Consider the following 23,581-nt stretch of genomic DNA (forward strand, 5'->3'; position numbering starts at 1 on the left):
GGTTGTATGCACACCTTGTAGTATAGAGCAGCAAACGTTTATGATCTACCCAATGCTAACTCTGCCAACTGAAAAGTTTGTGGTGTTGGTTGTGGTTGTGATTGTTGATGAGCCATTAACTGATTTATGTTCAGCCTTTCCCTCTGTAATAAGAGGCACTCATCCCACTTTCATTGTTTGTTTCATTTACAAAAAAAAAAAAAAAAAAAAAAATTGTTCCATTTGCTCATTTATAAATAAAATTCTTTATTCATTTTTCTGCTAGAAATCTTCAAAAAGTGAAGAAGAATGCAATTACCCCTTTTGTGGCACTCATTGACAATAAAAGTTTGCACACTCCTTCCCCTGAATGCAGTCAGCAGCTCACTCTCACCCCAGCCCTGAACCACATTCCTCAGTTAACATGTAACTCTCTATACATTCTGTACTTCTCTTGACTGGTAGAATTGGAGGTGTTTACAAAGCTGACAGTACATTAGTTCAGAAACTATGACAGCAACCGGGTAAAGCTGGAAGGTTCCTCCACCACCCGGCTTTTCTAGACATCTGTCAACAGGAAAGCAACAGGAAAGGAGCGAAGCCTTGAGTAGCGTGTGCATCTGGCGGGGAATGCGGTGCCGTTTAAACGGAGTCCACCTTTACTAGATTATTTTTGGTCGTCAGTGGAGACGGCTTGCATTTAACCCTATCGGCCACGTCGTTAGAGCTATCCACAAAGAGCATCCTGGCTGTACAGAGCGAGACTATAATTCTTCTGTACTCCTTCCTGAAATTTTGGTTCAGTAGCCCGTATATAATGGCATTGAGGCAGCTGTTGAAATAGGCCATGTAGTAACTCGCCACAAACAGCCACTCTGGGATCCTAGGCACCATGCTGGCGGGGTCAGAGGCCACGGCCAGGCCAATGAAGTTCAGAGGGGCCCAGCAAATGGCAAAAAGGACAAAAACCACAAACATGGTGACAAAATTCCTGAAGTCCTGTGGTTTCAGCCTGGGTTTGCGGTCAGGTTTCACCCTCTGTCTGACCTGGAGAACCAGGATCCATATTCTCAGGTAACAGAAGATGACAATGATCATGGGGACGAGGAAGTGGAAAACCACCACGGCGATGGTGTAGGCAGAGCTGACGGACTGTGCGAAGGTGCACGAGTAGATCCTCGGGTCGTACTGGAGAGTCCCGGCACGGAGGTTGGGCAGGACAGCCACCAGCGTCAGGAGCCATATGAGGAGCACGTAGCAGAAGGAGTTCTTGCTGCTGTACAGTTTGTCGTACTTGAGACTGTGGCAGATGTAGCAGTAGCGGTTGATGGCAATGCCGGTGATGTTGAATATCGAGCCGATGACACTCAGGCCCATCAGGAACCCACTGATTTGGCAGTGCAGATACCCCAGGTTCCACCCGTTGTTAAATATCGATGTCAGCACCAACGGGTACGGATAAACAGCCACCACCAGGTCTGCCACCGCTAAGCTCACCACAAAGATGTTTCCTGAAAGAGAAACGTTTAGAAAATACAGTGAATACCAGTTCACACTGGGTTTTCTGTTACAATCGTTAAAGAAGGAGCTGCTTCTGCCTGCAGCTCTAATGACCTGAGGTCACAGCCGCTGCCGCACTGCAAATGAACTGGAGGCCATTTCACAGGAAGCCGGCCCACTGCTGCTCCTGACATATCAAACCCACTGTTCACACGTTCCCGCCTCCCCAGAACAGGCCCTGTTCCCTGTTCCCTGTTCCAAACTGCTGTCTTTCAAACCCTTCAGTTTCTCATCTCTAAAAAGTCCTGAGATCAGAATACTTGCATTCCATCTGTTGTTCTAGAGCCTTCTACATCACCTGAGCAATCTCATATGATGTTATTTCTCAAGCCAGCCACAGCTTCCTTAAGTTCAAGTCTTCATTCCCTCTGTAGTCCTTCAGCAGCTCCCAAGAGGCCTCTAGCTTCTGTTCTCGCTGATCCCACAGCGCGGGAGTTACGATCAAGAGGGCTGTGTCATCAACCGCCTTGATGAGAACATGGCTTCACTCCTTACCAACTGTCCAACCGGGGCGCGTTACTTGACCTCCCCAAGCTTCTGCCTCCTCTCCTAGATGATGGGATAATGAGCATCTTCCTCTTAGGGCTGCGGTGAGCATGACAGGAGACTATCTGTGGCGAGTGCCATGCACCGTGTCTTACACCAGAGAAATGTTCTTATTCTACAACTCCCTCACCTTGAACCAAAGGAAAATGCAGAAATTCACCTAGATTTTATAAAGAACTTATGTTACAAAACTTAAACCCTAAATAGTCTAACTATTAATTTTCTCAATTAACATAGCAACACATATTTAATTACAGAAAAAAAAAACTCTGGTCACTTTTTTATTTTTATTTATTTATTTTGTGACCGAGTCTTGTTCTGTCACCCAGTCTGGAGTGCAATGATCTGATCTTGGCTCACCCTAACCTCCACCTCCAGGGCTCATCCTCCCACTTCAGCCTCCCAAATAGTGGGGACCACAAGTGCACACCACCACACCCAGCTGGTTTTTGTATTTTTGTAGAGATTGGGTTTTGCCATTTTGTCCAGGCTGGCCTCAAACGCCTGGGCTCAGGCCATCCACCCACCTCAGCCTCCCAAAGTGCTGGGATGGCAGGTGTGATACATTGCTCCCAGCTACGTTAGTCAAATTTTATGAGATGTTCTGCAAATATGGTTTTTCCCTTTTGCGGCTCTTCTGCCTTTGTTTCTTACTATTCCTTCTGCCTCGAATGGCTCCTCACAGCAACGTTCTAAATGCTACCCGTTCTCCCACGTCTACCTCAAATAGAAATGCCGAGGCCTTTGCTCGTTTGCCCACCTAGAGGTAAGAGCTTCCTCCTTTGAAGGGTCTTAAACCACTTTATACTGCTTTTTACTCAGGTTAAATTATAATAAATTCAATTCAGTTTACATATTAAATGCATATATTTGGTGCTGGGGAAACAGGAATTGAGAGACAGGAAAAGCCAAAAAAATTACACTAAAGTGGCCAGGAGCGGTGGCTCACACCTGTAATCACAGCACTTTGCCGGGCCGAGGTGGGTGGGTCAAAAGTCAGGAGTTCAGGACCAGCCTGGTCAACACGGTGAAACCCCGTCTCTACTAAAAATACAAAAATTAGCTGGGCGTGGTGACAGGCGCCTGTAATCCCAGCTACTTGGGAGGCTGAGCCAGGAGAATTGCTTGAACCCGGGAGGCAGAGGTTACAGTGAGCAGAGATTGAGCCACTGCACTCTAGCCTGGGCAACAAGAGCAAAACTCCGTCTCAAATTTAAGAAAAGAAAGAGAAAATTGCACTACAGTAAGCAACAGCACCAGAGCACGCACCGAACCAGAAGCAGTGAGGAAAGGGGTGCGCCAGACCGGGACGGAGGGAGCCCCAGGTGGAGGGACAGATGATTTCGCCTTCTGTTCTATTGACCTGTAAGCCAGGCTTCCCTGCCTGACTCGAGACGGTGGCCCTCGTGAGTACATTTCCTCATATTTGTATACATTTCCTCATATTTGCAAATATGAGTACATTTCCTCATATTTGTATACATTTCCTCATATTTGTATACATTTTCTTATATTTGCGTCCTAGACCACACCCAATAAATACAGTGACTTTTGCTCATACCCTTGATGAGTTAATTAAACTGTCACTTCCCAACATTTGAAATGAAACAGCCCATAGCAGTCATGATGAAAGAAAGGTAAAATCTGTGCCATTTATTTAGGAATTTCAGATAAATTGTCATAAAAGCAAATTCTTTAAAAATTTGTTGTATTCATCCAAATTAAAGTTATAAAGGCAAGTTGATTTTTCCCACAGATCACTTTCAATTAGTGTTGAAACACCTAAATTCCTAAGAGGCATATTTTAATAAATTATTAGCTCAAAATGTTTAATGCTTTAAAAGTATCTATACTATGTGAAATTCTGCTCCAAATTAAATTATCATTGTAACAGCACATTTTTACCCAGAGTGTCATGATGACAAACTGGCCTAATATTGGATTTATTTTTAAAAGACCTTAAAAATGAAATCACAAATGATGTCGTAAATTTCTTTCATGGCTCGAATACCCTGCTTCATTTATTTTATAGTAATTATATTGTATTATAATTCAAGTAATTACATTAATTAGATCATTAGTTTAATTCTTTGAATTAATCCCATTTTACAAATGCTTGGTGAAAATTAATTAAGCCACAGACTCCATACAGGTGTGGCTATCAGGTGGCTCACATAAAGCTTTAGCACAGGTGTTCATGTGTGCATGGGGGGTGTGTGGCGTCTGGGGGAGAAAGAAAAAGGGAATTTCCTTTTTTCTTTTATGAAATTCACCAGATAAGAGTAATTAAATCATCTAATTATAATTATACACATTATAAGTTCATCTATTCCATTCTGAAATCTATGTAACTCCAGATATATGGACAATCTACCCATTTCTACAGATATCCAGGACTGTATGCAACAAGCTTAATAATGCATTCTGAAATGTCAAATAATGTCTGTTCGTGGGTAACAGTTTCTTCTCTGTTGAATATAGTTCCAATCCTTACTGTGGCAGAATCACAGAATAATAGGATGTTAAAATTGAGAGATGTGTTAATGATCTCCCTGGATAATTCCTGCTTTTTAAAGATGAGAAAACAAAAATATAGAATTAAATTGGATGAAGTCGTACGACTGCTTAGTGAAAGAGTCAGGATTATAGCAATGCTATGAATTGGTGTTGTTCAGTGTTATTTCCCTGAGAAAGCTCCTGTGCTCCTACAGATATGAGACTCAGAAACTGGGCCCTGTGGCTACATCCTGGCTTACAGCCTCTCCAGGCACAATTCTAAAGAAGCATATTAGAACTAGAACCTTCTAAAGAGAAGATGGGGGAGGAAAACACCTAGAAGTCAGTATGCTGGCAACAAGACGGACAGCAATCAGCCTCACGGTGATTAAAGGCACCAACTATAAAATGCACAGTCAATATTTGCTCCCAGGAATAAAACTTTAAATTGGAAGTGAAATATGGCATAGATATGGATAAAGTAAGGTAACAGACAACTAAAATGTCAGCTTGCCGGGAGTGCCTTCCTCAGAACTAATCCCGTGAGTCCCTTCTGGGAATGACACAGCAACACGGCGTTGCTTTTCTGTTTATCGCAATTATGTCTCTACTTCTCCCCATCTCCCATAGCCCGAGCTGTCACCTCGGTGAGGACACTGCCTGCTTTGACATCTTCTCCCTCCACCTTGAACAGTACCTGGTGGAGGGTTAATCAATGTACAGTGGGTTTATATTGTGTCAGCTTCGTGAAGCTGAAAAGACGTTTTCTTGCACCGCTCCGGGTTAGTGTTCCCCACAAGAGGCAATTGCGTGAGATTTTGAAGGCGGACGTGCAGCAGCAGTTTGCTGTCTGTGCTCAGTACATCTGTGTCAAGTGCCAGACGCCACTGCAAGCTCGGCGCTCTGAGTCTTACCTGCTGCCCTGCAGGGGGTGGGCGGCAGCAGCGTGCCCACAGCTTCTCCAGCTCCTGCTCACCTCCTCCTGGCTTGGAGGAAGTGAGAGACCAATTCAGAAGGTGAGTTTCCACCATCCTCCAGAGCTCCAGTCCTTCCTCCCAGATTCTAGCTTCCCCTGCGTCCCCTCCTAACATCCAGCTTTCCTTCTCAACTCCATGAACTTTAAACAGCAGCGCCAGACACAGAAGCGAAAGCCTCAAATACACTATTCCATCGGCTTACACAACTGCTCTAGCAATTTTGCTTCTTGGATTGATTGAACCCAGACTGATACAGAATTTGGTTCTGGAAGTGGGCCAGTGAGAACCTTCAGGAGGGTTTCTCTGTATTGGTTTTGGGTTACCTGCAGTTGATTCTATAACAGGACTAGATTTAAAGTATTAGAAACCCTATTTCCAGTAGTTAAGGTAGTCACTACACTGGTAAGGTGTAAGTGGTAGTCACAGCCGCAGGGGCAAAAAAATTCCTTAAAAGACCACCTGGGCCGGGCACGGTGGCTCATGCCTGTAATCCCAGCACTTTGGGAGGCCGAGGCGGGGGATCACGAGGTCAAGAGATTAAGACCATCCTGGCCAACATGAGGAAACCCTATCTCTACTAAAAATACAAAAATTAGCTGGGGGTGGTGGTGTGCACCTGTAGTCCCAGCTACTAGGGAGGCTGAGGCAGGAGAATTGCTTGAACTCAGGAGGTGGAGGTTGTAGTGAGCTGAGATCACGCCACTGCACTCCAGCCTGGCAACAGAGCAAGACTCTATTTAAAAGAAAACAAAACAAAACAAAACAAAAAACACCTGTACTCACCTTCCAAGGTGAAAACAATGTCATTGCATCACCCTCCAACCACTAAGATGAAAAACAAAACATACCAACCATACAATGGGTTGGACGTACTAAACAAACCCATTTCCTGAGTGACTCAAAAAGCTGTCAGTGTTGCCTGGAGCCCAGAACAAGGCCCTGAAGGCTGCTCAGCCACCTGATCCATCTGATCCAATGGCTATGGTCTAAATGTGTCTCCCCCAAAATTTATATGTTGACACTTAATCGCCAATGTGATGGTATTGAAAGGTGGGGCCTTTAGGAAGTGATTAAGTCATGAGGGTGGAGCCCTTACAGATGAGATTAGTGGCTTTATAAAAGAGGTGCCAGGGAGTTGTTCATCCCTCCACCATGTGAGGACTCAGCATTCATCCGCTCCAGAAGACACAGCAAGAAGGCACCACCCTGGAAGCAGAGAGCAACCCTCACCAGACTCCAAATCTGCCAGTACCTTGATCTTGGGCTTCCCAGTCTCCAGAACTGTGAAAAACACGTTTCAGTTATTTACAACTTCCCAGTCTATATTGTTATAGCAGCAGGAACAGGCTAAGACACCAATGGTGCTTGAATTGTTTCTATGGTTGTCCCTTGGTATCATCAGGGACTGGCTCCAGGATCTCCATAGACACCCAAATTCATGGATGCCTGTATTAGTCCATTCTCATGCTGCTGATAAAGACATACTTCAGACTGGGCAATGACAAAAGAAAGAGGCTTAGTGGACTTACAGTTCCACGTGGCTGGGGAAGCCTCACAATCATGGCGGAAGACAAAGAGGAGCAAGTCACACCTTACATGGATGGCAGCAGGCAAAGAGAGAGCTTGTGCAGGGAAACTCCCCCTTACAGAACCATCAGATCTTGTGAGACTCATTCACTATCTCGAGAACAGCATGGGAAAGACCTGTCCCTGTGATTCAATTACCTCCCGCCAGGTCCCTGACAACACATGGGAATTCAAAATGAGATTTGGCTGGGGACACAGCCAAACCATATCAATGCTCATGTCCCACAGTTGGCCCTGAAGAACCTGTGAATATGTGAAGCTGGCCCTCTATATCTTTGAGTTCCACATCCCTCAAAGATTGTATTTTCAAGCCGTGATTGGTTGAATCCCTGAAAGTGGAACCCATGGATATGGAGGGACCACTGCATGCAATAGGGAGACTGTAAGGAGGTCTTAGCAGGCACATTCAGATAACTCATAACACAGACCCTTAGTATTTTGCAGCAAATCTGTGCTCTCCTTTGCAGATACCATTTTTTACTTCCTACCTGACCTTAGTAGAGTCTGAATGCTTGAACATGGACACCCAAGTGACCATGTGATCTGAAAGCTCTCTCAAGGACCAGGTGCTATCTGACCTACCAAATCATAAAGTTGCCCATCACAACATCAAACAGAAGCCGTGCATCCAAGATCTGGCTCCAGCAGCTCCTGAAGGCACAGGGAAGATGCATGAGCAAGTGGCTCAGAGGCCATGGCCCACATTCCCGCCACCCTGCCTCCATTCCCTCAGCATGCTCCTATGGCCTCATGAGGATGTGCCCCTGAGCAGCTGAATAAGAAAGAAAAAAAAACCCTTCTTACCTGGTTTCCATATGGCTTTTCATGACCTATGGACACTACCTGAAACTGGATGGTTGCAGCACTATAGACCCAATCCAGTATGGCCCTGAAAAACAAGGATGGAGGAAGACCCTCCCAGGAAACAGAACTTGGAGCAATGCTTCAAAAAGAACTTCAAACTGGTTGTTCATTTGTCCTGGAAGGAGAGAGGGCCACAGGTTCAGATCTGCACTGATTAATGGGCAGTGGCTAATGATCAGCTAGATCAGGGGTCCCCGACCTGATGGGGACAATGGCTAATGGTCAGCTAGATTCATGGGCAGTGGTTAATGGTCAGCTCGATCAGGTTGGAGATGCCTGATCTAACTGACCATTAGCCACTGATCTAGCTGACCATTAGCCACAGACCAGGTCCGTGACCTGGTAGGAACCAGGCTGCACAGCAGGAGGTGAGTGGCACGTGAGCAAGCATTACCGCCGAAGCTCCCCCTCCTGTCAGCTCAGCAGCAGTATTACATTCTCATAGGAGCGCGAACCCTGTCGTGAACTCCATGTGAGGGATCGAGGTTGCACACTCCTTATGAGAATCTAACTAATGCCTGATGATTTGAGGTGGGACAGTTTCATCCCAAAACCATTCCCCCACCCTGTCCTGTAGAAAAATTGTCTTCCATGAAACTAATCCCTGGTGCCAAAAAGGTTAGGGACCACTGAGCTAGATGGGCAAGGATTTGGAAGAAACATAATTAGAAAACCAGTTGCGGGGCTCTGGAGAAGACACAGGCACACAGACCTCTCAGAATGGACACTCAGTGTGAAGATATTTGTGTCTTGATGGTGGAACCTGTGTATATCAGTTAATCTGTCTTTGGCTACCAGTCCTTGACCAATGGACTCACAAAGTTGTCATGGCAGCAAGGATAGAAGTTATTCATGAGCTCAGCAACAGATCACTCCTCATGAAAACTGATCTGGATGCAGCCACTGCTGCACTGCTGGATGTCCAGCCTGCCAAGAGTGGAGAGAACACCAACGGAGCACCATTCCCTGGGAAAATCAGCCAGATGCTGCTGGTAGGTGGGTTACATACCACTTCCATCATCAAAGGGAGCAGTGGTTTGTTCTGGCTGGAACAAAGACATACTCTTGAGTATGGATTTGACCTTCCTACCTTTTTAGGCCCTTAAATCTTCCAGCAACCTAACATCCACAGACTTAAAGGATGCCTTATCCACCATGATGGTATTCCTCATGGCATTGCTTTTGACTAAGGAATTCCTCTGACAGCAATGAAGTACAGCAATGGGGCCATGTCCTGGGAATTCACTGCCCTACCAGGTTTCCCACCTCCAAACAGCTGACCTGACAGATTGGTGGAATGGCTTTTGAAGGTTCAGTTTCAGCACCAGGTGGGTGAGCTGAGGGTACAGACGCCTATCATGTGGCACCTGCTGTAAATCAGTGATTAACAGAGTGTTGTTCGTCCCATGGCCAGGATTCATGAATCAGAAAATCAAGGGTGAAAATGGCCACTCATCCTCTCAAATTACCCTGGTGATACCCTAGCAAAATGTTTGCCTCTTTTCTCTGAAACCTTAGGTTCTGTTGGTCTAAAGTCTTAGTTCCCAAGGGAGCAATGCTTCCACCAGGAGACACTTCATTGGTTTCATTAAACTGGAAATTGAGGCTGGGCACAGATCCTGGCACTTTGGGAGGCTGAAGTGAGTGGATCACTTGAGCCCAAGAGTTCAAAGCTATAGGTAGCCATGCTGGCTCCACTGCACTCCAGCTGGGACAACAGAGTGAGATCTTGTCTCAAAAAAAAAGAAAATAAAAAAACTGGAGGTTGAGAGTGCCACCTGGGGGCTCCTCATTCTAGTGAATCAATAGACAAAGAAGGGGATTACTGTGCTTAATGTGTTTAGTCCTGATTATCAAGGGGAAACTGGGTTATTATTACACAATAAGAGCAAGGAAGTATAGGTCTGGCATGCCAGAACTCCGTAGAGTGTCTCAGTACCCCTGTGCCCTGGGATTGACGCCAACGGGAAACTAACCCAATACAGGCAGGAATGCCAGTGTCCCAGAGTGTTAGGAATGAAGGCTTCAGCCACCACAACATGCAAAGAGCCAGAGGGCAAAAGGAGTGGGGAGGGCATGGTAGTTCCAAATACCCACTACGGCCACCTGGCCAACTGCAGAAATGAGGGCTAAAATAATTATGAGTATTTCCTGCTTGCTTTACCATGAATAATTTGTGACTATAGTAATAACTTTGTGTCTCTTTCCCTCTGCTATTCCCCTGCCATCTCCTATAAGATGTGTTAGTAGTGAACCTGGTATCTCAGAATTTAAGTGATAGGATATCAAATGGGAAATGTGACTCAACTAGAATAATAAAAATCACATAAAGTTGGATAAAAAGACTTTACTTTCTTTTACAAAGAGGGCTAATGTATTTTCAGTTTTACAAGGGATAGTTGCATCATTAGATGGAAGCATAATGTTGATATTTCCTTTATTTTGAAGTTAAATATGGTTAAAAGAGATCTATAGATAGAATCCAAGTTGCCAAGGGGTGGACTGTGTTGAATTAGTGTTGCATCAACCTAGCTGAACCGGAACTATGCTCCCCAGAATTCCATTTTCTGCATAATTATAGGATTGCCTCATCCACAAAAAACTTTTGTGTAAGATTTGGAAAGTGGAAATGGAGCAGCAGCTATTTTTTTATTTTTATTTGTTTTTCTTGAGATGGAGTCTGGCTCTGTCACCAGGCTGGTATGCAGTGGTGCGACCTTGGCTCACTGCAACCTCCACTGCCCCCCACCCTCGCACCAGGTTCATACCATTCTCCTGCCTCAGTCTCCCGAGTAGCTGGGACTACAGGCACATGCCACCACACCCAGCTAATTTTTGTATTTTTAGTTGAGATGGTGTTTCACCATATTGGCCAGGATAGTCTCGATCTCTTGACCTTGTGATCCGCCCACCATGGCCTCCCAAAGTACTGGGATTACAGGCATAAGCCATCATGCCTGGCCTGCAGCAGCCATTTGTGTAATGCTTTTTTTATGCTAGATATGCCATCGTTAACGAGTGAAACTCTCAGCTGAGTGAAAATACAGGAATTTCCTAGCCTGGGCCAGACTCTTACCTTTTATCAGTCATTTTTGCTCTTTTTGAGAAACCCCATACTCTGCAATCCTCAGGCTGATTTGCATTTGAATGAATACTTCTGCATCACTTTGCTTTTCTGGGAATTACACAGAAATCTATCAACCTATCTGACACTGTGCAAAGTTTGAACCCTGTATCTGAAGTTTTCATTAACAAAGAAAATGTGTATTTCTGAAAAACTTCTATGTTTCTACAGCTCTGGTCATCTTTTCCCCCATTTGATAATCTCCAAATCTGTGCAATGATTAAAACTGCAGACACTTTATTTCCTTATGTGTGTGGGTTAGCAGAGCCCATCACCACAGCAAGCCTGGGCTCCAGGCGGTTTCTGCACATCCTCCGTCTTTCACAGATATTGTCGTAGACGCTGCTGGCGCATTTCTCCCCACAGTGTCTGTGAGTGCTGAGTGCCTTCATTTGGCAAGGACTGCATCCTTCCCCAAGACTGCCTTCAGTGATCAAAGAGCCACTGACATTGGGTACAAATGACTAGTCCCTTTGCCTCAAGTAATGGCAACTCTGCTGGATTTATGCCCAGAGGCCCCAACTTACGGATGAGGCCAAGTCTCTGCTTTCCCTGAGATCCCATCCCTCCCTGACCCCTTCCCCTGCCCTGGTCTGCTCTCCTCTCTTTCTTAAAAGCTCCCCTCCGAGAGTGCGCCCTCACCAAGCACGAGTACCAAGCCTCTGTCTCAGGTTCTGTTTCCAGCAAACCTAAAATAGACCTTCAGCCCTATGATGAGATTGGGTGGTTTCCTAAAGAGGTTGCTGGCTTCTTGGTAGAAAAAAGGAGCTACTTACTATGGTGTCTTACAGACACAAACCAACCATACTGGGTAAGAGTCACAGACTGTAGCCGCCTCCCCGCACGGCTCTTCCAATCCTGGGTAGGAGTCACAGACTGTAGCCACCTCTCTGCACGGCTCTTCCAATCCTGGGTAAGAGTCACAGACTGTAGCCGCCTCCCCGCACCGCTCTTCCAATCCTGGGTAGGAGTCACAGACTGTAGCTGCCTCCCCGCACCGCTCTTCCAATCCTGGGTAGGAGTCAGACTGTAGCTGCCTCCCCGCACGGCTCTTCCAATCCTGGGTAAGAGTCACAGACTGTAGCTGCCTCCCCGCACCGCTCTTCCAATCCTGGGTAAGAGTCACAGACTGTAGCTGCCTCCCCGCACCGCTCTCCCAATCCTGGGTAAGAGTCACAGACCGTAGCCGCCTCCCTGCACCGCTCTCCCAATCCTGGGTAGGAGTCAGACTGTAGCTGCCTCCCCGCACGGCTCTTCCAATCCTGGGTAGGAGTCAGACTGTAGCTGCCTCCCCGCACGGCTCTTCCAATCCTGGGTAAGAGTCACAGACTGTAGCCGCCTCCCCGCACGGCTCTTCCAATCCTGGGTAAGAGTCACAGACCGTAGCCGCCTCCCCACACCGCTCTTCCAATCCTGGTTAGGAGTCACAGACTGTAGCTGCCTCCCCGCACGGCTCTTCCAATCCTGGGTAAGAGTCACAGACTGTAGCCGCCTCCCCGCACCGCTCTTCCAATCCTGGGTAAGAGTCACAGACCGTAGCCGCCTCCCCGCACGGCTCTTCCAATCCTGGGTAGGAGTCACAGACTGTAGCCACCTCCCTGCACCGCTCTTCCAATCCTGGGTAGGAGTCACAGACTGTAGCCGCCTCCCCGCACCGCTCTTCCAATCCTGGGTAGGAGTCACAGACTGTAGCTGCCTCCCCACAGGGCTCTTCCATGCTTCCGTCCTCGCTCTGTGTGCATCTGCTTCCAATGTCATGGCAACGTGAAACCACACACATCTGCCCAACAGTCTGTCTTCCGCTGAGACTCAGGTCCCCACTGTGGACATGAACCTTCACATTCTCACGGGGAGCGCAGAGCCCAGCACATAATAGGTGTTCGGAAATCATTTGCTGATTGAACTAATGCACCCTTGGACTCTGAACTGCTCCCTCAGAAAAGCAGAAATTACTTGCTCCTCTGCTGGTATCCACTAAGATGCTGGTTTTCCCAGCAGGTCAGTATTCACTCCTTTCATTTCAGACGGGACTTTAACCATGTGGAAATCAAGGTTAGAGGCCCCCTGAATTACTGTTCATGAAGACTAAAAGAAACTGAGTGTGCCTGAACTTAAGCATCACAGTGATAAAGACCAGTAAGTAATAAAGAACTGTTTACAAACTTGGTTTGTGTTTTTTAAAATTCCACGTGCATACATGTTAACTGTGTGACAAGAGAAAGCTGAGCTATTGCAGGTGTGTAAGGAATATTCTCTGGCAGTACAAGGGAAAGGGAAGGACTTTACTTCGAGGCCTCAAAGCACACAGTCAATGTTTTAGATTCTTAAATGTAAAGAGACTATACCTTAGAAACGTGTCTTTTCAGATTACTACAGGCAGTGTGCACCATGAGTGTAGAAACAAAAGCCAGATTCAAATCCTGGCCATGCCACTTGCTAATGTGACCTCAGGGAAGTCACAGCTTCCCACAGCCTCAGTCTCTTAACGTGGAATAAATCAAGCTGCTTAGGGCCGTGGCGAGGATTTGAGGACATGTGGCCCATCTTCCTTTGCAGGATTACTCACTCATGTCTGTCTTCTATTCCCCTGTGATGGAAACCACACGTCTCGCTTCACAGAAGGTTCCTCACTGGCACACAGTCCCGGCTAGGGAGGATCCTCCCTGATCCCTGCAATGGAACAGGGGTCTCTCCATAGCCGATGAGCCTCCTCTCACCCCGTGTCCCTCCTGCCATCAGCCTCACTGCTCCCCTCCACCTTCCACACACGGCTCTCCACAGCACACATGACAGCTCATCACCCTGCAATACCCAGGTGTAAACAGCGCCGCAGTATTCAGTGACATTCTTAGTGACCCCTTCTCCTAGCCATGAACTCCTTAAACTCTCCAAACTATAATACTCTTTTCGTGGGACACGCCGTCCTCACACCCCGTTCAAAGGACGCACTCTCCTCCCAAACCCCGTTCATGAGACGCCGCCCGCCTCACACAGTGTTCACGGGACACGCCGTCCTCACACCCTGTTCATGAGACGCCGCCCGCCTCACACAGTGTTCACGGGACACGCCATCCTCACACCCTGTTCATGAGCCATGCTGTCCCCTCACACCCTGATCCTGGGACACACCGTCCTCCCCACACCTGGTTCACGGTACTCGCTGTGGCTTGGACACCCTGTTCCATCTGAGCACCTCAGGGCTCCGTTGCCTCCTGGACCCCACGTGTCCCCCTGGCTCATCCCTCTCTCTCTCTATCCCACTCTGTCTCCAGTTCCCATCTGGTCTCTAACTTGATTGTTGACTGCTGCTGTAGAGAAAATTGATGGAGCTTGGCACTGCTTTATATTATACACGGGTATTGTACACTGTACACATTGTACACTGTATTGCATATATACTGTATATACAGCACGAGAGACCAAGGGCACCGGAGGTGTCTTTAAGAAATCAAGCACATTCCTGCTTGTTCCCATCTGGATTTCAGTCAGTGTTAAAGGTGGAACATCCTGCAAGTAATCCTGCTCATTTTCTACGCCCGGTGACTGTCTTCTGAGAAGGGTGGTTTAGTGAGACATTTGTAACTTGTAAAACATCCACAGTACAGCCTGACTGGTTCAGCCTTTCACCCTTACACGGAAGATGAATTACTGATACTGCACCTTTATTCGTCTTAGAGAATTTAAGATGAAACTTTAACAAAAACAAAATCATAATACTTCAGCCACATTAACAAGCAATCAGAAAAACGATATGAACTCTCTTTAGCGTAGGAGTCTTTTTTCCTTAGGCCCTCTTCCGAACCTTGAAGGACTCGGTGAAAACCCCATCTTAAATAAACAGGTTAACTGCACTAAATAATAACTCTAAACTGCTAAATCCAAAAGGGAGTTTTATTAAAAATGGCACAATCATAATAGAACCCTATTTATATATGAAAGTTAAATCAATGAGAAGAAAACAAGTTAACACTACAAAAGTATAAAACAATATTGTCATAAAAGTAATTTTTTAAAAGTTAAAACTTTGACTCCATTTTTATATACTTAGAGTATTTCAAGACCTGTAAGTGTGAAATATTGCATTCTGCCTTAAAAATAAAAATATATTTACACATCAGAACTCCACACCAAGAATACTAAATAACAAAAGGAATTTATTCTGCTTCTGGGAATGTTATATTTAAATAATAATGCACTTTAAGTATACAGTAAGTCATTTAGTTCTGACGATATTAGTATTGTCCCAAATTAACAAGTGAGGAAACCGAGCAAATTAGGTCACTTGCCCTACGTCACACGCATGGGATGGCAGAGCCAGTGTTTTGCTCCAGGCAGTAGGTTCCAGAGGCCATGTGCTTCAGAGGGACACATCACAACAAATATGACCTATAATAGCACTAATCTTCCATAGATAAGAAATGCTCAATCTATAAAGATATACATATTATATACATAAAACAATCTTTAAAAAAAAGTACACGGTAAAAGACTATATGATACCTAAACAGATATATACACAAATGAGAAAAGCTGAAAGTATTCCAAATTCAGGGGGAACAATTAAAGGAGCTAAAAAGATAAGTAAATAATAAAAGGAAAAACTGGAATGAAAACTAACTGGCAAAAAAATCTTAAAAGTAAAAATTGCAATTTAAACCACATCTTAAAATAAAAACGAGTGAAACAGAATTTTCTCTTGAAACAAAATCGTGTCCTAAGCTCCTATAGATGGACATAGGAGGCATCCAGCAAGTATTTAAATAAAGGAGGGAATTAATGCATGAAGGATGAAGGCACATTATCCCTTCCAAGATCATAAGAGTTCTATATTCCTAAACATGTTCAGAAAATCATCAAAGAGGAAATACTAATTACTGATTACACATTTTCATAATCCACCACTTAATAACTATGTAGGAAAACAAGTATAAATGTAAGTTAGCAGGTTCGTTCTCCAGCAGGCGTTTCTTCAAAAGACCTGAAGCCAGAGTGTTCTTCTCTAATTGTTATGCTGTGTCTCCATCACTGATCAGTTTCTTCGAAATTCTCTCACTAATTCTGTCTCAATCTGCTGCTATTTCACATGTGAACTGGTTTTCACATCTCCCACTTATGACATTGTTCTCTCCTCCTAAGATAACAACTTTAAAACATTCTCATGATTGCTTTAAGCCCCAGCTACCATCTACCAACCAACTTTCACATTTCCCTTTAAAAAGTTTTCTGCTATATAAATATGCTCCTACTTTCATACCTTTGTACTCCATGTCTTATCTTTGTTTGAAAATAAAAAGAACACACATTTCGAAAGTGCCTTGATAGAAAGTCATCTCTTTGAAAGTAGAAGCCATGTTTGACCCAAGCTTAGCACAGGACCTTGAATTTTTACAAATCCTCAAAAATTTACCAACCATTTACATTCTGCCTTATACTGTAAGAATGCACTAAGTATTTATCCAGATACATATTCAATTCAATAAGCACCAAAACTACTCAGTATCAAAGCAAGTGAGCACACTTTTAAACCGTTCGCTTAACAACTCAAATTCACCTCCATTAACCTGAATAATATTCAGCACCATGCAAATGCATTTTATTTCCTGTCTTTTCTTCTGAGACTGATCTTCAATGTGATTACTGGAAGTGTACAGCTCTGTAGAAAGACAAGTGTTTGAGCACTTCATCCAGAGAATCCAGCAGTTTATTTTTTATCTGCAGCATTATTTAATTGCACTAAAAATCACAGAGATATCACACACAGTCGTCAGGTTTCTGGTCAACTTGATTATTTGAGCGAGGCAGAAGTGAGGCTGCTGATTACCTTCATGAAGAGGCAGAGATGGCACCGATGATACCTTGCAGAGTTCTGTGCATGCATAAATGCTTCTTTAACAACAATCCACGAATTGCCCCGTTGCTACTAGAAAACTTTAAAGGAGTATATCAATTTCCTTTTTAGAAAAAAGGGTATTTCTATCAGCAAGGCAACTTACAAATACTTAGAATAAAAGGGAAAACTCAAGGCACCTTGTAAAGATCTTACCATTCACTTCAGTTATTCTGGTGATTATTTTTTAAAGGTGCTAAGGAAGAATGGGCAGAATGAGCTCCAAAGACTGTGTGGAGATTTAAAGTGACTTCCAAGGCATGATACTTTTCAATGCAGATATTTTTTAAACAGAACCATCAAATGGCAGTAAATACTAATAGCAGGAGGTTTAATCTAGGACTATTTTATCCTTGGTTAACTTCCAAAATTGCCAAGAGAAAAATGATGCTGAAAGCCAGCAAAAGTAAGCTCTATCTTTTCTGCGATTAATTTAACAATGAAAATTCCTGCCAGAAATACTTTCTTATGAAATGAATAGCTGGAGGAACCAAAGATCAGACCCAAATTCAATCATGTACCTGAGAGTCTGAAACTACTGTCATAAGGTTTACAGGGGATTCTGGGAATTACTTTGACATATTTGTAAAAACTTAGAGTTCCATAACAATGTACTATACAAACCAGGATAGAAAGTCATAGAAATCTGAACAACAGCCAAGAATACAAGGGGGAAAAATCAATAAAATGTCTCTAGAGTAAAAAATTGCTTTGAGTCAGTAATTTGAAATATTGTGGAAAGCTACAGGAGGGAAACTACTGCAGCGCCAATAAGAAACCTCTCGGCTTGGAGATCACATGAAGTGGGGATAGCTTGAAATCATTTTCCAAGTCTGCACAGTACAAGTTAGGTCGTAGGTTTTTGAATAGTAGCATGCTTGCCCAAGGAAGCCACTGTTGCTTCTAGAGCAGATTCACTTAAAATTAAAGAACAGTTGAATATCGAAATAATCAGTCTTTAAATCTCAGGCCTTCTTGTTGCAGAGAGATAATGATTGTTACAAAAGGGAAAAGTCAGTCAATGGAGATTTTGTGTATTTTGCATAACGTCACAAATGGGAATTCGATTCTAACCCTTCCATTTCTGACTGATTTCACTCTTCCAGTTCACATTGTCTACTTGTTTTTTTAAAACATACACTTAAAAATAAATGAACTTTTAAAAAATAAAAACAATCTAAAAAGAACTAGTCACCGGATCCATATTAGTAATAACATCATAATACTATTATTTGTACCTCAAAATGATAGGTAAGTGGGTAGGTAGATGGATGGTTGGATGGACGATGGGTGGGTGGATGGATGAATGGGTGGCTGGATGTATAGGTGGGTGGATGGGTAAGTAGGTGGACTGATGGCCAGTATCTAAGTTTATCCTTCTAGTATCCCTATAAGATAAGCGGCATCTTAAAACAGCCGTCGTACATCCAAGATTTGAACCAGATCTCTGAGGCCCAAAGTCCACATTCGTTCCGTACTCTTTGCATCCTCTCTGAGTGGTAATGCAGAATGGATAATTATAACATTCTATAGAGACCTAAAAGAAACAAGTGCAAGAGAGGCTTAGCACAGTGTCAGCCATCCAGCCATAGAGCCATCCTGGGAAACTACTTTTTTTTTTTTTTTAACATATACTGACAAGTTTACCCTACTGTGCACACAGATTAAATAATAATAATAAACTGCTTTTGACAGGTGTCTTTCTAAAATATATTATATCCCTGTCTTCTTAAGCAGAACACACCACTCATGATGACACCTCTCGCTGATGAATCAGGTGATGATAATAAATACGTTCCTCCACTGTGCGGCTTTCAGGAGCAGTTAATGGTGAGCAGGGTTATTTGCATTCTCACAATGTAGGCACAAAAGGTTGTGCTTGTTCTGTTTCTCAGACCTACTTTTAATGAGTCTATTTCACCCATGCTGCTTGCTATGATGTGCTATTTCTTTAAATGTGTCAATCTTCCTCCTAACTTCCTGCTCATAATCTACAGGGAACTAGACACCAGCATCACAGTTTTGTGGCACTCTAAGTCAGAACAAATCCGCTGTAGGTGAGAGCCTGTCATTTTTGCTAATTTCCATTTATTGGCTGTATTCTACCTCAGTTAGATTGCCAGATAATTGAATTTTGAATAGGCAAGATAGTATTGTACTCTTGCCTAATACTTTGTAAAATAAGTTTTATTTAAGTATAATGTACATATAGAAAAGTGCATGAATCATAGGTCTATAGCGCAATGATTTCCAACAAACAGAGCACACCTTTGTTAGGTGTACCCAGAAAACAAACAAGCCAACACAGTATTACTTGTTTTATCCTTTTCAAAGTATTCTCATATGTGCCATTTCACTACAGTCATTGCAACACTCTTATGAGGCTAAAAGGTTAGGTGTTATCTGCAATTCGACAAATGTGGAAAATGAAGTTTGGTATTTAGCTTCGCTGATTTCTGAAATCAGAAGGTGCACAGCAACGATCTAATTCTAGCGTTCCAGTGCAGGAATCGTCCATTATGCTATCAAATTTACTCAGAAGATATGATATGGCAGTATCACTTCTAATGTCAAATTGTGGACAAGAGTAGAGTGAATATTCTGTTGGCACCACAGACGCCAGCGGTTGCAGCTTACTTCGGCTGTGGCTGTCCAGTGTCCCTGCCATGCAGGTTGTTAGCCATTTTCAATTTATTCTCTGGGAAATCAAATGTCAACACAGTCCCTTGAGGGGAGGAAGGTGGCAGAAATCACGGCAATTATACCAGCTTTCCAAAGGAAAGTGATGGTTCAAAGCCTAGATGCTTTCGCCTTCTCATTTCTTCCATTCTCTTCTTCCCATCATTTCATCCTTAAAGCCAACAAAATTCATTTAGCTGAAATGGGAGGTCAAAATCATCAAAACTTTTAATAAGCATACCAAAACTTACATTTGAATCAGCTATCCTTATCACTGTTTCCAATCACCATCCATTCCAGAAATTCTCAAATGGCTTGAACTGCACATGTAAACAAAAAATCCCTATTACAAAAATACGAAACTTCTAAAGTTGTGTGGATTAAAGCTCACTAAGGGTCTCCCCTTAAAGCTACAGGAATGTAGTATTTTATGGATTGTCCTCTTAAGAGCATGTCTTAGCAAATAAAATACAAAGTGTATGTAAGGAGCGCTTTTCTTAAGTTCTTCTTCAGAAAACACAAGAAGTAAAATTGTTCAGGTGAGAACACATTTTACTTTTCATTTTATTTTTTTGAGATGGAGTTTCACTCTTGTTGCCCAGGCTGGAGCGCAATGGCACGATCTCTGTCACTGCAACTTCCACCTCCCAGGTTCAAGCGATTCTCCTGCCTCAGCCTCCCATGTAGTTGGGATTACAGCCGTGTGCCACCACCCAGCTAATTTTTTGTATTTTTAGTAGAGACAGGGTTTCACCATGTTGGCCAGCTGGTCTCGAACTCCTGACCTCAAGCAACCCACCCACCTTGGCCTCCCAAAGTGCTGGGATTACAGGCGTGAGCCACCACGCCGGGTGGTGAACACTTTTTAAATGAAAGGTTCTGCAGGATTCAAACTTCCCAAGTGCTGCAGCTGCTGACAGCAAGGAAGCAGGGCGGGCTCTGGAGGCAGCTCTGGGAATTCAGCCCTGCTCACACTTCCAGTCCCTGCAACAACCTGCAGCCTCAGTTTCTCCTCCGTAAGGCGAGTTCAGAATATGGCACCGCACACCACAAGGATGCCCTGGGATGAGTTAACCCAGTGCTCCCAGCCTGTTGGTCCAGAGAAAGCCGTTTTTGTGGGTAGGAAGGAATGAGCCTCTTCTGGAAAGCAGAATTCCTCCAGTTTAGATCAGTCACCTACGAAGTGAGCTTATTTATTTACTAACTCACACTCAATTCACATTACTAGGTGCCTAACTAATTCTCAAATTACGAACTGCAAAAGCATTACGGGGGGTGGGGAGAGGCAGGGGTGAGTCCCCCCAAAAGGAGCTAAACAAAATTAGAGCTTTTCTTAACTACCTAGTTAAAACAAAAATATTGATCTTGGCACACATTTAAGTGCATGTTTCCTTCCCCACACCTTCTCCCAAAAGTGCCTCCAAATACAAAACTAGTTTCTTCAGAGAACCAAGCATCTAATCATCCCTTAGAGGTCTGAACATCCAGTATCCTAAGAACAAACTGTCCACAGGTTCCCCCCAGAACAAACCAGTTCAATGGATTGCTGGAGGAAAAAGCAAGTTTAACTCAAGCACAAAATTATCTGCAGTTGCATATGATATGTAAGTGTACTCTTTCTGCTCACGCCTGGCTACCTGCCTCCTCTAACACAACAACTTCCGTTTTTAAAGTGTCAACTTGTTTACTTGGAGGAGTCGCGGCCTGCCGGACACAGCACGTTTAGGGGCCTTTTTTCCACTGTAGGCTGGTAACGGCAGACTACTCTGAACAACAAAACCACGGCGGCTGCTCCAGCGTTTTGCCAGCTTCTGTGTTTCCACATTTTAACAATGTTAGGAAAACTAAGTCACATGTAAGACCCAGCAGTTGATCATTTCGTTGCAGAGGCTGCTTGAGGAGCTTTCTGCAACCTGGACCTGATGCTTCTCAATCTAGTAAAACTCAGACGGGACAACCAGACGGAAGTGTCCCCATAGGAAAGAGAACGCGACTCTGGCGGAGCGTCCCATCTCTTAGGGGCTGCGACTCCGTGTCTTAGAAAAAGGCACTTGCAGTGGGCAGGCTGGAGGAAGACTCCCCTCTACTGAGAAAAGTAACTCCGAGTCCGCAGTGTCCAGGAAAAAGAACCCGGGGCTGGGGAGGCTGGCTGCGGGCGGAGGGGCGCTGGCTGCGGGCGGAGGGGCGCTGGCCCCGGGGGCGGCGCGGGCCCTACCTGCGTTCCTGAGCTTCTTGTTCCGATACACCGACAGGATGACCAGCAGGTTGCCCAGGACGTCCACCACGATGGTGAAGATGAGGACGCAGGCCAGCGCGGATGCCAGCCACGAGGGCTGCGGCCGCGCGCCGTCTCCGCCGGGCCCGGGCTGCGAGGCGTTGGGCAGCGCGGTGCCGTTGCCCGGCATGGTCCCTGGGCGCGTCCCGGCCGCGGGGCCATCGCCCGCCTGGCCCGCCCGCCCGGCCACTTTTTAAGGCTCCGCCCGGCGCTCCCCGCGCCCACGCCCCCGGACGCCCACGCCGCACCGGACGCCACGGCCAGGTGACACCTGGTGTCCGTCGCGAGCCCGCTTGGACTCCCCGCCCGCGGCTCGAACCCCGCACCACGGGCCGACAGCGCCCCAGTGCGGGAAGCCGGGCCCAGCCGCCGCGGGAGGGAGCTGTGTCCCAGGGGCCTCTCCTCGTGGGCGCACAGCGAGGCCGTTCATTCACGTGTTTCTTCTCTGCGATGGGACTGTGCACCCAGCAGGGCCAGGCTGCCTGGGCTCAAATGCGAAATGGGATTGGGGCGAGTGCCCCAGCTGTGTGCCCCACTGCCCTTATCTTCTGCAAAATGGGAATAAAATACTATCTCACCGGTTAGCCTCATAATTAGTAAAATGTGAAAAAACCAAGGACTCTCTTCCGTTGTGTATTGCACCATTTAAGATGGTGCTAGATGTTTCCGATAATGAAATGACATTTTCAAAGAAAAACGTAAAAATCAATATGTGCAGATGATACAAATGTATGTACTTTTGTAAGTACCAGTAAAAATGAGACAGAAAGCACACTGAGATGGATCGGATACATGACAGCAACGTAAAAGTGCTAGGAAATGACCTAACCAGTTGTGTGCAGTGAGGAAAAAACTTTATGAAAACCATGAAAGGAAATTTAAATAAACGGAGAGACTTACAGTGTTCCTAGATTCAACGCTTGAGATTTTCATTTTCCTCATGTACTTCATGCCAGCCCAAGAAAAATATCAAATAACCTGAAGTTCTTTTGAAACAGTAAAAACAAAGTGTAGGAAAAGGATTTGAATAAGATGAATAGGAAAGAAGTGTGACCTACCAGGATCAAAATGTTCATTAAAAATTACAATAAGTGGCCAGGTGCGGTGGCTCATGCCTGTAATACCAGCACTTTGGGAGGCCGAGCTGGGCAGATTACCTGAGGTCAGGAGTTCAAGACCAGCCTGGCCGACATGGTGAAACCCCGTCTCTACTAAAAATACAAAAATTAGCCAGATGTGGTGGCACATGCCTATAATCCCAGCTACTCAGGAGGCTGAGGCAGGAGAATTGCTTGAGCCCGGGAGGCGGAGATTGCAGTGAGCCGAGATCATGCCACTGCACTCCAGCCTAGCTGATAGAGCAAGACTTTGTCTCCAAAAAAAAAAAAAAAAAATTACAATAAGTATGCCAGGCACGGCTGCTCACACCTGTAATCCTAGCACTTTGGGAAGCCAAAGTGGGAGCATCTCTTCAACTCAGAAGTTTGAGGTTTGGTGAGCTATGAGTGCACCAGTGCACTCCAGTCTGGTGACAGAGCAAAATCTTGTCAAAAAAAAAAAGGCCAGGCGTGGTGGCTCCCACCTGTAACCCCAGCACTTTGGGAGGC

The 23,581-nt window shown here is 45.0% G+C and overlaps 1 protein-coding gene across 1 annotated transcript; it reads right to left on the reverse strand.

Annotated features, from left to right (window-relative positions):
* Window positions 1-314: 314 nt before the first annotated feature.
* Window positions 315-22,125, reverse strand: MTNR1A (melatonin receptor 1A). Its single transcript, XM_008000493.3, has 2 exons — window positions 21,915-22,125; window positions 315-1,490 (listed from the first exon to the last, which is right to left on the reverse strand). The coding sequence occupies exons 1-2, from the start codon at window positions 22,102-22,104 to the stop codon at window positions 622-624; spliced, it is 1,059 nt and encodes a 352-aa protein (XP_007998684.2). The 5' UTR covers window positions 22,105-22,125; the 3' UTR covers window positions 315-621.
* Window positions 22,126-23,581: the final 1,456 nt, after the last annotated feature.

This window comes from Chlorocebus sabaeus, chromosome 7, assembly GCF_047675955.1.
Source record: "Chlorocebus sabaeus isolate Y175 chromosome 7, mChlSab1.0.hap1, whole genome shotgun sequence".
Classification (NCBI taxonomy): Eukaryota; Metazoa; Chordata; class Mammalia; order Primates; family Cercopithecidae; genus Chlorocebus; species Chlorocebus sabaeus.

Coding starts and splice junctions, on each gene's coding strand:
- MTNR1A (XM_008000493.3), bottom strand. CDS start 22,104: ATGCCGGGCAACGGCACCGCGCTGCCCAACGCCTCGCAGCCCGGGCCC. Junction 1,491..21,914: donor CAAGAAGCTCAGGAACGCAG/GTAGGGCCCGCG, acceptor TTTCTCTTTCAG/GAAACATCTTTGTGGTGAGC.